The sequence below is a fragment of the Halichoeres trimaculatus genome, unplaced genomic scaffold (genome assembly GCF_033239565.1).
Source record: "Halichoeres trimaculatus isolate MK-OKI-2021-1 unplaced genomic scaffold, fHalTri1.1 fHalTri1_scaffold_22, whole genome shotgun sequence".
Classification (NCBI taxonomy): domain Eukaryota; kingdom Metazoa; phylum Chordata; class Actinopteri; order Labriformes; family Labridae; genus Halichoeres; species Halichoeres trimaculatus.
This window is the reverse complement of record NW_027437200.1, coordinates 4,973,329-4,988,349: the sequence shown is the minus strand read 5'-3', so window position 1 is coordinate 4,988,349 and position 15,021 is coordinate 4,973,329. Positions and strand designations below refer to the sequence as shown.

The window sequence follows — 15,021 nt, the reverse complement described above, 5'->3', positions numbered from 1 at the left end:
GATGCAATGAGGTTGGTGAGGTGTGATGAGGTCATTCATAGGCTGGTTTTTATTTTTACTGAAGTGTTCATTAATAACTAAGAGATTAGTTTTAAAATCAGACACGTCTCCTCAGGTCAGAGCTGTTTGTCTGATGTAACCATCGGGCGTTTTCCACATCTTTTATGGTCTGAACTGTTCCTGCTCTATGATGACATAAAATGAAAAGCATCCAGCTCAGCCGTCAAGAGAGAAAAGACAACTTTAAACACAAAAACAGAGCACCAGAAATAACTCTGAACACACAGACCTCAGTGTGTGTGTGTGTGTGTGTGTGTGTGTGTGTGTGTGTGTGTGTGTGTGTGTGTGTGTGTGTGTGTGTGTGTGTGTGTGTGTGTGTGTGTGTGTCTGCTGCAGTGTGTCCACACTCTGATATATTAGAGAAACTCTGACCTACATTCAGTTCATAGTCTAGACTCAGAGAGACGGAGCAGCATGAACTCAAACACAGAGACCATTTAGTCCAAACATTGAGACGGTTAACTACAGAATCTCAGTGACTGACCGGTCTGTAGATCAGGCCTCAGGTCAGCACAGCACCGACTCTCTGCAGACCAAATCTGAGCATTAAATGAGGGATGAGTCTGAAATAAAAACCTGTGTTTAATAAAAAGGACCGCACAGTCCAAGCGTCCCTCTTTCCATGAGTTCTGGTCTGTAATTAGATGATGGTATATTTGGGTCTTAAGTCTGAACCTTTAGAGTCTCAGGGAGGGGAACATGCTGGTGCCGAGTGACTCCGTGGTCACTGAGCCTTTATACGCACCGTGAAATGAATGAGCGCCGTTTTGTACAACCACAATGACAGACCGCAGGTCAGCTGACAGACGAGATCAGGCTCCAGACCTCTGCTTTAAGAACAGCTGAGTCTACCAAAACTCAGATCTACATACATCCAGATCAGACTCTCTGCCAATCACCCCCACAGTCAATCAATCAGTCACCTGGACCATCACCCACAGGATCAGCTTTTGAACCAATCACAGAGCAGGTGGCCCTTGTCTCTGGATGTGAAGCGGGTCAACAAAAATCCACCAGAGCCAGTCCTTATTAGTAAAGGTGTTTATTTAGAACAGAAGGTCTGAGCTGAGACCTCTTTAAGGCCGGTACGGTTCTTTACATCCTCCATAGAACATCACAGGTCACATCTTTCAGATCAAACACATCAAGGGTTCAGGTTGGTGGAGATTTCCCTCTAACAGAGCAGGACTGTTAGCTTCAGAGTTAGCAGGTTCAGTGGTCCACATGCTGCTCAGTCCTTCAGTGGATCAGACTGACTCAGTTCAAGTCTGAATCTGGTTGTTTTTGATCTCAATCTGATCTCGAGCAGACATAAAAAAATATAAACTCTGTTTTGGCACGTCCTGTTTTCTAAGCTCTTAATGCTTCAGATAGGAAAAACCTAGTCCAGGGTTTCAGGGTCCTGGAGTTTTTCCAGAATGTTCCAGGATTTTAAGGCTTTGTCCTGGACTGTACAACACTTCATCAGAGGAGGAGGAGCCGTTCTCGGCTCAGAGAAGAGTCATGATTAGTATTTTGACCTCCTAAAAGTGAATCTAGGGCCTGGAGGTCAAAGACGGCGCCGTGTGTTTCTCTTAGAGCTTAGGACGCAGAGAGCCAACCACAGGTTTGTCTGAGCAGAACTCTTTCCACCATGAGGGTCTCTCCAGGACCTTGGAGCCCTGCATCACCGTGGACCACATGTTCCTGTAGAGCTGAGAGGGAGAAAGAGAGAGGAGGTTAGTGTACAGGAAGAGCTCATAAAAACATGAATAACCTTAATTTATACACACACCATGAACATTCAGAGCGCAGAGAATAGATGTTACACTAAAGACAGACTCACTCTCTTTTGTGTGTGTGTGTTTACCTGTCCATCAGCGTTTCCTATAGGCGAGTTCAGAATGAAATCAGGAGGAGCTAAAACATCGACCAATGCAACAGCATCATCCTTCAGCTGAGAGACAGACAGAGAGACAGACAGATGTGAGCTCATTTTCATTTCCTCCTTAATATCACAGACAGGAAGTGGAGAACAGCTGATTCAAGCCCGTTCAGTCACAAAGGGAGGGGGCTGGGTCATAACCAATCAGAGAGGAGAATCAAAGAGTCAGGAGTGATGTCATCAGTTTACAGGTGATCATTAGTTCAGCCTGATTTTTAAACCCTTTGTTTATCGTGAAAAGCTGAAAAGGGCACACTGTGTACCCAAACACCTGAACATTTAGACACAGGTGTGTATGTGTGTTAAGGTGAGTGTGTGTGCACATGTGTGTAAGTGTGTACCTGAGAGCACAGAGTCAGGATGCTCATCTGGATCAGCTCTGCAGGTTTCCCTCCACTCATGTAGTTACCTGAACAGGTATGACAACAACATGTCAGCTCACCGAGATCTGGGGAAAGACATGCAGTCTGGTCTGTCTGTGTGTGGGTGTGTGTACTGACCCTGGTACAGCGTGGTGGTGTGGTTGCTCAGACTCCAGAGTCCGTACAAAGCACAGAGTTTCTTCAGGACCGGTCTAAGACCAGCTGGAGTCTCAGGGTCTACGGTCAGGTCGTAAAACCTCTGCAAGCAGTTTGTCTCAATGTAGGCCAACGCCAGAGAGCGGCAGTAATACACCTACACACACACACACACACACACACACACACACACACACACACACACACAAACAAGGGAAGAAAATTCAAGGTGACTTGCATCAGTATTCTCTCTGTGGTCCAGCAGGGGGCAGCCCCTCTGATTGGGTATCAGTGTGTCAGGGCAGGGGGCTACACGGTGGCGCAACGGGTAGCGCTGCAGCCTCACAGCAAGAAGGTCACCAGTTTGATTCCCAGCTTGGCTGGTGGGCCTTTCTGTGTGGAGTTTGCATGTTCTCCCCGTGCATGTGTGGGTTCTCTCCGGGTCTCCGACTTCCTCCCACAGTCCAAAAACATGCTCATCAGGTTAATCGGTCACTCAAAATTGTCCCCGGGTGTGAGTGTGCACTTGAATGGTCGTCTGTTTCTGTTTCAGCCCTGCTATTGGCTGGCAACCAGTCCAGGGTGTGCCCCGCCTCTTGCCCAAAGACAGCTGAGATAGGCTCAAGCCACCCGCGACCCTGAACAGGATAAGTGGTTAAGAAAATGGATGGATGGTGTCGGTCAGTCGATGTGTAATTAATGATGTAGTCAGTGATGGTCCAATTAGGGACACGCGGAGCAAAAGGAATGGAAGGGTCAGACAGAGGGCACCAGTGTCCACCCTGGAGACTGACCTATGTCCACTCTGACCTGTGTCTACTCTAGAGACTGACCTACGTCCACTCTGCCTTATGTCCACCCTGGAGACTGACCTATGTCCACTCTGACCTATGTCTACTCTAGAGACTGACCTATGTCCACTCTGACCTATGTCTATTCTAGAGACTGATCTATGTCCACTCTGACCTACGTCTCCTCTAGAGACTGACCTATGTCCACTCTGACCTGTGTCCACTCTAGAGACTGATCTATGTCCACTCTGACCTATGTCCACTCTAGAGACTGACCTATGTCCACTCTGACCTATGTCTACTCTAGAGACTGACCTATGTCCACTCTGACCTGTGTCTACTCTAGAGACTGACCTATGTCCACTCTGACCTATGTCTACTCTAGAGACTGACCTATGTCCACTCTGACCTATGTCTACTCTAGAGACTGACCTATGTCCACTCTGACCTGTGTCTACTCTAGAGACTGACCTATGTCCACTCTGACCTATGTCTACTCTAGAGACTGACCTATGTCCTCTCTGATTTATGTCTACTCTAGAGACTGACCTTTGTCCACTCTGACCTATGTCTATCTTGAGACTGACCTATGTCCACTCTGACCTATGTTTACTCTAGAGACTGATCTATGTCCACTCTGACCATGTCTACTCTAAAGACTGACCTTTATCCTCACAGACCAATGTCTACCCTGGGGACTGATTGTAACCACCATGGAGACTAACCTGTGTCTACATTTCAGACTGACCACGTCCTTATTGACTGCTGTCCACCCTGGATACTCCTCTGTGTCCAACCTGGAAACTGACATAGTCTACCCTGGACAATGATCTGTGTCCCCACTGACCTGTGTCCACCCTGGGGACCTCAGAGAGTCTGCATTAGACCGTGTGCAGCTTCAGCTACATGACGTGCTTATAACTCCAGAGGAACACATAGAGTCTGATTCATCCAAAGACGTGTGAGCTGCTGCTCTTCATTATGTTCACACTCCAAAACAAGTCATCTAATCCAGTGACGCTCACACATTCCAGATCACACACACTTCCCAGAACAGACACACACCCATATAAGTGTGTGACACATCAGATGAGGCCACTCAGCCAGGAGACACTGGGTCACAGCTTCACCAAGCTGGACTCTAAAAGGGTTAGGAAGGAGAAACTGCTCTGAGCTCTAGGATGTTGGGTTTTAAAGAGCCTCTAAAGTTGGTCTTTGGGTGTTTCTGATGATCTGAGCGCTCAGGATCTGGACAGTGTCTCACCTGGCTGTTGTTTCGAGCCTCGAAGTCGTTGAGTCCTACTTGTCTCTGCTGCTGCAGCCTCCCGAGACTCTCCTCCAGCAGGAAACACACCAACCATTGATACGCCGACACACACACTGAGGATCAGACACACACTCAGTCTGACGTCTAGGACTCAAACATCTCATTCACAATCTCACCGAATCATCCAAAAACTTTAATCTGGAGAGGATAATTCAGACCACTTTTATATTTTTTCAGTCAGTTTGGATCAGTAGATGAAACCAAAGAGAATTGATCTGGTCAGGTTAATGCTGGACCCCTGAGCTCAGGTGATCATCAGGTGATATCTTTACCTGAAGGTTCCAAACACTCCTCTAGGGTTGAAGCAGAGAATTTTGTTTGAAGGATGTTCTGATGGTCATCCAGGAAGTCCACCGTGTGGAGTGGAGACTGGATCTGAGCTCCGTCTGACAGAAACACAAACACAGTTCAGACACAATAGCCGCGTTTCCACCAAGCGGTTCAGTACGGTTTGGCACGGTTTGGTACAGTTAAGCCTGATCCTGTTTGCATTTCCACAGCAAACGGTGCCCTCTCGTGGTAGGCAGCATGTAAGTCGGATGCCAAAAGAGTTAACCCTTTAGGGCCCTGCACACTAACCGTGGTGTTTGGCCTGCAGCCAGCTCAGCAGGTAGTTGCTGGTTTGTTGCAGCAACACGTTGTTGTCACCTTCATATGTACAATTTGGATCGTTGTCACTCCTCAGATCACCTAAACGGTTCACTGACAAAGATAGAGAGAGAAGAGGGGGGTCAGCTGCGTGCGTGTGTGTGTGTGTGTGTGTGTGTGTGTGTGTGTGTGTGTGTGTGTGTGTGTGTGTGTGTGTGTGTGTGTATGTGTGTGTGCGTGTGTGTGTGTGTGAGACTGACTGGCAAGGTATCCGTGCCCCCCACAGGCCTCCCTGCACTCCTGGATCCCTCGCTGCGCCATCCACGAGCCCAGAGGTTTACTGCTGCAGCCAATAGCATGAATCTCTCTGCCCATCTCAGCCTGAACACACACACACACACACACAGGAAATATAATTAATCATATAGGTGTAGGATGCTTTTGCTCACATGCTCAGTTGGTCCTACAGGAATCAGAGAATGAAGTGTGTTTTGTCTGTTTTGTTTGTGTGTGTCTCTGTGTGTCTGTGTCCCTGTACCTGTCGGTCACTCTTGTCCCTCATCACCTGTCCCATCTGAAACTCCACAAAGTTCATGAAGATGGTTTTGGAGAAGTGTTCCAGAGCGTACGCTGCAGCCAGGTACGGGATAAGACGCCATTGCTGAGAACAACCAGGCGGTAATTTAAGGTTTGTGTCCCTCACCTGAGAGTGGAATGGGTCAAATATATGAAGTATTATATAAGATGTTTAAGTCCTCAGAAACCTGCAGCTGGTACTCTAGAACTGGGATCTCCTCAGTGTCCCTGGGTCCAAACTGCCTCCTGGTGGCTGAGTATCTGATGGCTACGACCAGAGCCAGCTTCAGGTTAACCAGAGCCATCCTGGTGATGGAGATGCGGCCCCCGGACAGGGCCCCGAGAGAGGCTCCGAAGCGCTTGTTGGGATCCTGGAGGACAGGGGGACACAGACACACAGACACGAGGTGATCTCAGGTTGACCTCATCAGGCCCCACGATACAGCTCCTGAGATTTACAGCTCTCCACAGGGTCCCCCTTCTAGATTCTGGAGTATTTTTGGCCCCTGAGGGCCCGTTGTGCAGCAGGTGTGAGTGCAAGCAGGTCAGAGCTTCTGTTTCTATAAACTCAGGACCAGAGCTGCTTGAAGACTCAGATCTCAAAGACTGCTTCCATCTCTCACAATCAGAACCTTTCAGGACTGATCCAAAACCTGAAGGCCTGAGCTCCGCTGACCGGCCGTCAGTTTGAAAAAGGGAGAAAGTGATCATGGAGCTGGCAGGAAACACTTACTCACATCTCTGATCAGTTTGTGATCAATGAAACAACAGAGATACAGATAAGGTATTAATTAATGACTTAGTGTAATTCATTGTTGACTAGTGTTATAAAGTATGAGTTACTGATTTAAAGTTTTAGATAAGGTAATGATTTTTGATGTGTTATATAAATGTACTGATTATTAAGTTAGTGTCCAAGATAAAGAATTGATTTTTGACTTAGATTCATAGAATAAGTATTGATTATTTATTAGTTGACAAATTTTCATTTGCATTTTATTTTGAGTTAGAGATAAAGTTGATTATTGATTAGTAATATACAGAACTGGTTATTGCTCATTAAACTGTGATGCAGCGAGCTCTGACTGACCTTAAAGGGAGTTACGTATCGTCCATCAGGCGTGACGTCCCCTGTTCTGTTCAGCAAGTTCTCTCTGGGAATCCTCACACCGTGAAACAGAGCGAACCTGATGAAGGAGACACAGAGAGGAGACAAGGAGACAGGAGAAGAGGAGTGAGGTGACATCAGCAGAGACCTGGGGTGCATCTCAATGCGTTAATTTCGTGCCTCCTCTGTCCTATCTCCTCCGTGGCATCGCAAGTACTTTCTTAGTCACCATTTTGAAGACTGTCCCAAAGTGATAATTGTGCTCTAAGGAGAGAGGAGAGAGGATGGAAGAGACTGATTGGAGGAGCTATGATCAAGAAAACACGAGAGCTGGCTTTGCAGAAGTCTTATCACTGACAGACACGCCCCCATATGGAATATCACTCTGATTGTCATAATCAGGCTCCAGCAGAGCTTGATGACGAGCTGATCATTTGAATCAGGTGTGCTGGATTCGGGTAACATCTAAAACATGCAGGGCAGGGGGGCCCCAGGACCGGAATTGAGAAACAATGGGTTAAAGGAACAGACAAAGCTTTATTACTGTTTAAGTTTTATCAGAGTTATTACAGCGCACATGTGCAGACACACAAACAGCTGATAGAGCTGACTGACAGATGATTCAGAGGTGATCAGCTGATGCTGTCATCAATAAAACACGTCACTTCATGTGACGCTCCTGAGGAGAGGATGTCCCATTGCTCTAAAAACGAATCTCCTCCATCCTCTCTCCTCTCTTCATTTCCTCTCGTCTCTCCATCATCTCTGGTGGGAGGGACGAGGACGCAAGTGAATGACACAAGTGGAGGAAGGAAGGATGGAACTCTGGAGCTTAGGGACGCACCCCTGGTTTGGTTGGAGACATGAAGACTGACTCTGAGCATCACGGTGCTTTTTCAGTCTAAATTGTTTCTTCTCAACCTTTTTTAACTTTGTCTGTCACAGAGGACTGTCCACACCTACAGGGACATCTCACCTGTCCACAGACCCTGTTTTGTTCCGTCATGTGTGTCCCTGTTTCCTTCAACATGCCTTAGATATAAGCTGTGACTGCAGCTCCCCCTAGTGGCTGAGCAGAGACACTGCGGCAGTGTGAGTGTGTCTGCAGAGGTTGAGGGTGCTAAATAGGAGAACATTCTGACAGCCAGAAGGAGAAATATGAGCTCCAACATCATTTACCCATTATCCAGCCCGTTCTGACCCAGCTTCTTCCCCATGTCCCCGACCAGAACCCCTGGCAGAGCCAGAAGAGTCTGAGGGTCCCTCACCTGCAGAACAACCACAGAGTATACATCACAGAAATAAAACATCCGACAACACACTAACTAAAGACCAAACAAACAGAGATTACACCCGTCAAGCCATACGAACAAATAAAACCCCTCGGTGCGTCAGACATGTTCTGTTCTGATCATGTCTAAAGCTTTCCGCACACTGCACCTGAGAGTCTTTAAAATCAGTCACATGTCTCTACACTGAAAAAAGAAAACAGTTGGACTTACTTAAATCATTGCTTCAATTGGTCACACCTAAATAAATTAAGTTATTTGAAATGAAGTTAATAAGTTCAATCAACACAATTGATTAAGTCAAATGAACTGAAAAATTTGATTGTTCTCAAATCAACATTTTGCATCAATTCAACTTAAGGTTTTCAGTTGTTTTAACTCAATAATTTACAAAATCTCAAAGTAAAATCTGACGAGGTGTTTTTAGACTTTATTACACTGTAAAAATGTGACAAGTTGAGCTTACTTAAAAGAATCCAGGAAAACAATTGCATTAAAAAGGTTAGTAAATATGACTAATAGTCTTAAGTTGAGTTTACTTTATGCCTACTTGTAAAGTTTATTTTACAGCCTATTGAGTTGACTCATTTCAAACCGTGAGTGAGGAGAGAATGCAGTGGATATTAGACCCCGCTGTACATTAAGATCTTAACCTGCCAAGAGCACAGGCTTTCTGTGCTCCACATGGCATGGACCTGCTGTCTGTGCCCTGTGGCATGGACCGTGTACCTTTTAGTGTGTTTAATGTTTTATATGTTAATAAATGAGATGTGTTGATGGTCTAAAATTATGATCAGAAATGACAAACTGGGTTTTGTCTTCTGTTATATTTAAATTACCATTACTGAGAGAGTATTTTAATTTAATTGCCCTCACTGCCGTGGAGCACAGACAGCCAGCTGGTCCATGCCATGGAGCATAGACACACTGTCCCCACGTGGTATCTTAATGTGCAGCAGGGTCTCATATCCACAGCGTTCCCTCCTCTCCCATGGTTTGTACTTTTGGGTTTTGCAGATTATTGAGTTGGAACAACTTAAAACTTTAAGTTGGATTGATGCAAAATGTTGATTTAAGGAGAATTAAAATATTTAGTTTATTTGACTTATTAAGTTGTGTTGATTGAACTTGTTAACTTTATTTCAAATGACCTAATCTATTTAGGTGTGACTAATTGAAGCAATTAATTTAAGTTGGTACAACTACTTCTTTTTATTAGTTGTAGCAACACAGAATTTCAAGTTGATATGATCCACAAAAATACATTGGAAACCTTAACTTAAAAATATTGAGTTGGACTGATTAAAAAATTACATCACTTCAACAATTAAAGATTTTCTTTTTAAAGTGTAAGTTCCTCCAAGTCCTTACAGAACACCTGAGACAAAAGCTGCTGCAACACCCTAAAGATCAAAGGTCAGAGTCTCACCGGGACGATGAAGGAGTGCAGCCCGTGGCACACCTGGTCAGGTGTGTAGAGCTGAGCGAACACCACAGCGTGAGTGGCTGTCTTTCCCAGGTTTCCCACCCAGAACTTAGCCGCCTCAAAGTCAGGAGAGTGGATGACAAACTCCTGAAGAGGGAAGAGTTTAGATAGAGATCAAATAAATGTTCTATAGAGTTATAGAAGAGTGAAAGCTTCCTCTGCTGGCAGTGTTCTGGACTGAGGCTCAATCACTTTTGAGTCTCAGATGGATACAGGTAAGAGTGTGTTCATCCTGAAAACATCAAATACACACAAACACAAACAATGACTTCCTGGTTTTTAATAAAATGTGTCCTGGATCTATTTTTTTTATTTTAAGAGTCTAATCTCTTCGTGGCTCTTCCTTTCCAAATCACCACAACAACAGGATGTGAGAAACATTTTTACGAGGTGTATTAATTTCTTAAAGTTTAACACAGCCCACATGGAATGACTGGGGTGATGGATTTTTGACCTATACTGCTGCCAGCCACCAGGGGCGGCAGTTTTTGGGGCGACCTCACTTCAAGCTGAGTGATGACGTCCATTTTTTTTTTACAGTCTATGGTTTGCACTTATCATCAAACACTAACATAATGTGTTCTTGAAAGAGTGTGTGTGCTGTGTGTGTGTGTGTGTGTGTGTGTGTGGGCGCTGACCTGTGTTTTGGGGTCAAAGGTTGCCGTGGTCCTCATGGCTCTGGTGTTGCTGCCGTGACTCAATTCGGTTAAAGCGAAACAGCCAAAGATCTGTGGACAGAGTAATAATGGTAAGGTAGCAGCCTGCAATGTTGCGATGCGTGTGTATGTGTGTGTGTGTGTGTGTGTGTCACCTTCATGGCGTTGATGTCTTCAACATATTCTTTGTTTCTGCCTGATCCAGAGTTCATGACCGTTGCTCCAAACATCTGAAACACAGGCACCAGTGTGTGTCAGACATTAATGTGTGGGTGTGTGTGTCTGTGAATGAAACATTAATGTGTGTGTGATACACACACAGACGCACTCACCCCTCTGTTGAGGAAGTATTTGGCTGAACAGGCCCAGTCGTACATGCCCAGACAGTCATTGAGGACGACGGTCATCCAGGGATTAGCCATGGCCTCTTCGTCGGGCAGGAAGTCGAAGGAGAACAGCTTCTTGACCCTGAGAACATTTAGATCTTTAAAGCTAAGCTCATGGATCAGAGCACAGGAAGGAACAGGAGATACCTGAGCACTCTGATCATTCACCTGAGGAAGGTGAGCTCTCTCATTTTCTCCATGGGGACATCCTCACCTGGCTGTCGCGTAAACAGAGGGTCACTCTCCAGAGTCTGGAACAAACGCTTCTGCAGAGAGAACAAATGAGGAGAACGTGAGGAGAAACAAAGGATGCATCTAAAGGCAACACATTGTGTGCGACACACAACCTTCATGACTGAGCCTCAGACATTACCTTGAACCCAATCACGTCCTCTCCATCGATGAACAGCAGCATCTGCTTCCAGTTAAAAGACGCTTTCTGTCTGTAGATGTCCAGAGGACCGCTGGGTAGGTCAGGAACCACAGAGTCCATCTTCTCCTCTAAAACACACAACAGACTGATCTTAAATATAAAACCTCTATAGACTGATCTTTATATATAAAAGCACAACAGACTGATTGTTAAATATTGAAACATATAATGACGATCTTCTACTGAAACCCTGGTAAACACACAGGTGTTATCCAGGTGTACTGTTTGTGAGGTTGAACAGAGAATAGGAAATCAGCTGAGCCTCCTTTATCTCTGTCACTTCACTGCAAAAGCTGAACTCATGTCTTACGTCAAGATATTTAAGACAAAAATGTTGCCTGGATTGGTTGTGAGGTGTAAAAAGAAAAGCAAATGGGGTAAGAAAATTTTACTTGTTTAGTTTCTTGAAAAAGAAAATCTCTTTACACAAGTTATCAAACAAAAGCATTTTCTGACCTGGCTGGTATATTTCTAAGCCAATGCACAGGTGAAGCTCCTGTTAGCGTATCCCTCACCATGAAGTCTCACTGTCACTGAACCTGCCAGGTGCTGCACCTCAACCTTACACCACCATCAATCAATCAATCAATCAATCAATCAATCAATCAATCAATCAATCAATCAAAATGTATTTATATAGCAGTTTTCATACAAATAAAACGTAGCACAAAGTGCTTTACAAACAGAAACATGAATTAAATAAAAGAATTATACCCCAAACCCACTCCACCCAGCCCCGGAACCCACCCACACAGCAGCCCATACACAGTGTTAATAAAAAGCAACATAGATAAAAGACAGTAATAAAGCACACTGCTGTGCCCGTACTGAGGAAAGGCCGTCTTCAAGGTTTAAAAATGTGAAAACACTGGAGGTTAGGTAAAAAGTATAAAATTAAATATATCATAGTATAAAATAAGAAAATGATTTTTAAGAATTAAGAATAAAAAATACTTGAAATTAAGTTAAAAAAAAAAAATATATATATATATATATATATATATATATATATATATATATATATATATATATATATATATATATATATATATGTGTATATATATATATATATATATATATATATATATATATATATATATATATATATATATATATATATATATATATATATATAAAGATAAATAAATTAAGAATAAAACAGGAAAACTAGAGAATAAAATACAGAAAATATAAAAGATTTTAAAAAGAAAAGATTAAAAATAAATAAGACAAGATAAAATAATAAAAAGTGGTATTCACTTAAAATAAAAAAAACACTAAAAGGTAATTCAGGTAAAAGCTCGACTTAAAAGGTAGGTTTTGAGTTTGTTTTCAAAGACATTAACATTAGATGCATTAGATGCATTAGACCATCAGTACACTGCACTAAACCTGAACTCTTATCAAGTGATTTGTCTCACCTTATGTAAAGTGTCTTATTACACTCAATATGAGCCACATTCAACTGATCTGTTCTGAAAAAATGTATTGTTTCAAGTTATTTAAGGACAATAATAAAGTCTGACTCACTTTACAAGTGAAAAAATCTGCCAATGTAACAAGAAAAATTTGCTCAGAAATTTGCATGAAACTTGAGTAATTTCTTCATACAGCTAACTTTTCTCTTGTTCCATTGGCAGATTTTTTTTAATTGTTAAAAGAGATTCAGACCTCATTTTTGTCCTAAATAACTTGAAACAAGACATTTTTCTGGACTGCTCAGGTGCATGTGGCTCATATTTAGTTTAAAAGACACTTTCTACTGAAAATGAGACAAAAACATATGATTAGATTTCAATTTTTGCAGTGTAAAAGTATCTGGAGGGGAGGTTTATGATTCATGATGAAGAGGTCATAAAGTGCATCAGGACGACGTGACGGGCAGATAATTTCAGATAGAGGGAGTTAACCTTGGATCAGGGTTTATCATTACAAAGTTCAAGGTTTATTTTCTGTGTGTGTGTGTGTGTGTGTGTGTGTGTGTGTGTGTGTGTGTGTGTGTGTGTGTGTGTGTGTGTGTGTGTGTGTGTGTGTAACTGCAGGTCACTGAAGGTTAGATAAATAACACACACAGCAGATCACTGCTTTAACACAGAGCTGTTATCAGAGAGTTTAAGAGCTGATTCAACAAACAAGTTTCAAATGAGCAGTATCCTCTGACTGCTAAACACTTTAAAAAAGTCTGCTCAAAACCAGGTTGTGAACTGAGAACCTGGACCTCAACCAAAACATCTTACACCTGTGGCCATCTGTGAACCCATCTCCATTTCTGGGTGACAACCACGTCTCTGGGATAAAGGACAAACTTTTCAGGCGTTCCCTGTCTAAGAGGTCAGAGATAAACACCTTCAGGCCAGACCCTTTCCTGTGAGCTGCTGAGATCACAGTCCAGCCAGGCACGCAATGTCTGTGAAAGACCAGAGTCTGCCCTCTCAACTGTCTGCCCGTGGGGAGTCTCAGTTTCACTGTCAACAGTAGGTTCAGCACAGGATTTACTCTGCATTCCGTGGTATAAAGCTGAGACAGACTTATGTTATTTCGGCACACCTCTGAACACAACAGCACACCTTTTCCAATCAACTCACACTTTTAACACTTTACACACCTTGCACACCTCAACCCACCTTTTCAAACTTTTAAACCCCTCTACAAACTTTTCATCACTCAATACACCAATGAACACCTATGAACACCTTTTGCACATCAATATTCATGCTCTTTTTCTAAGTTTGCAACGGTCTCCTGTGAAGGTGTTTCACGTCTCCCAGCATAAAAAGACACAGATCTGAGTTTAAATTGAACCGTGGAGCTCCATAATAAGCTCTGCTAACATGTCCCGAGTCTGCGCAGAGAGTAAACAGACCCTCAGACCCAAGGAGACATGACACAGACTCTAGGACTGTGCTCATCACAACATTAATTTCCCCTCGCTCTCTTGCTCTCTCTCTCACTCACTCACACACACACACACACACACACACACACACACACACACACACACACACACACACACACACACACACACACACACACACACACACACACACACACACACACAGCTCACCTTTCAGGTCACTGTTAGTGCTCCTCTCTGTCTCCGTCCTCTGGAGTCCAGCCGCTGGATCTGCGTTGGACCTCTGGAGTCCTTCACCAGCCTTTTCCGGGAATAAAGACAACAACAAGGTGACTTCCTGCCCGAACTTTTCAGAATAAGAGCGCTTTCTGAACAAGTATAAATTACAGGACGTTATTCACTACTGGGCTACATGACATTTGATATATGTATATATATTACGAGTATTTAATGTAAAAGTAATACGTCTTGATCAGAAAATATCAAAATCAACCAGGCTGCTTAGTCACGGGGATTTGATTCTGAAGGTCTCGGTGCAGACTGGTTGCCTAACGAGTGGTTGCCTAACAACCACCAGCTTCCGGTGCCGAGAAACTATCACAGTAACAAATAAAAGTTCAATCAAACAAACCTGTATGGCAAGCCTTTTTAACATTTAACAGCTAGACTGGATATGTAATACAGATATCCACATTCAATTCTTCTTTGTCAAATTGAACATTTCAGATATCCACTATGACATTATTCCTATCCACAGTTGTAATTTCAGATATCCACAACTTATTCCTCCTTTGACAAATCACGCCCCTTTCCCCATTCATGTGTGTGGGGTTTCTCATTACAGATATCTTAAATTCAATTATGGATAGCCACCATGTGAGATGTGGATATCTGCAACTAAATTATGACTATCCATAAATCTAGTTGCAGATATCTACAATTTCATTCTGGCTAGTCACAATTCCAAATCAAGATATCTTCAACCCCCTTCCATTAAAGACATCTATAATAGCATTATAGCAACT

General features: G+C 43.4%; 1 protein-coding gene across 1 annotated transcript; it reads right to left on the bottom strand.

Moving 5' to 3' along the window:
• Window positions 1-1,079: 1,079 nt before the first annotated feature.
• On the bottom strand, window positions 1,080-14,308 carry acox3 (acyl-CoA oxidase 3, pristanoyl). The gene is made up of 19 exons (XM_074699113.1): window positions 14,207-14,308; window positions 11,083-11,210; window positions 10,878-10,975; window positions 10,656-10,791; window positions 10,479-10,553; window positions 10,306-10,395; window positions 9,611-9,754; window positions 8,072-8,160; window positions 6,875-6,971; window positions 5,973-6,155; window positions 5,747-5,869; window positions 5,469-5,589; window positions 5,200-5,322; window positions 4,893-5,006; window positions 4,558-4,673; window positions 2,485-2,659; window positions 2,326-2,393; window positions 1,910-1,996; window positions 1,080-1,754 (listed from the first exon to the last, which is right to left on the bottom strand). Exons 2-19 carry the CDS (start codon window positions 11,200-11,202, stop codon window positions 1,635-1,637), a joined length of 2,079 nt encoding a protein of 692 aa, XP_074555214.1. The 5' UTR covers window positions 11,203-11,210; window positions 14,207-14,308; the 3' UTR covers window positions 1,080-1,634.
• Between the last annotated feature and the right edge of the window lie 713 nt (window positions 14,309-15,021).

Bases quoted from the DNA above. Each gene is read 5' to 3' on its own strand.
- acox3 (XM_074699113.1), bottom strand. From the start codon at position 11,202: ATGGACTCTGTGGTTCCTGACCTACCCAGCGGTCCTCTGGACATCTAC. The intron at 2,394-2,484 runs GTCAGTACACAC...ATACCTGTTCAG, and splicing joins CACCACCACGCTGTACCAGG to GTAACTACATGAGTGGAGGG. The intron at 1,997-2,325 runs GTACACACTTAC...TCTGTCTCTCAG, and splicing joins TCCTGACTCTGTGCTCTCAG to CTGAAGGATGATGCTGTTGC.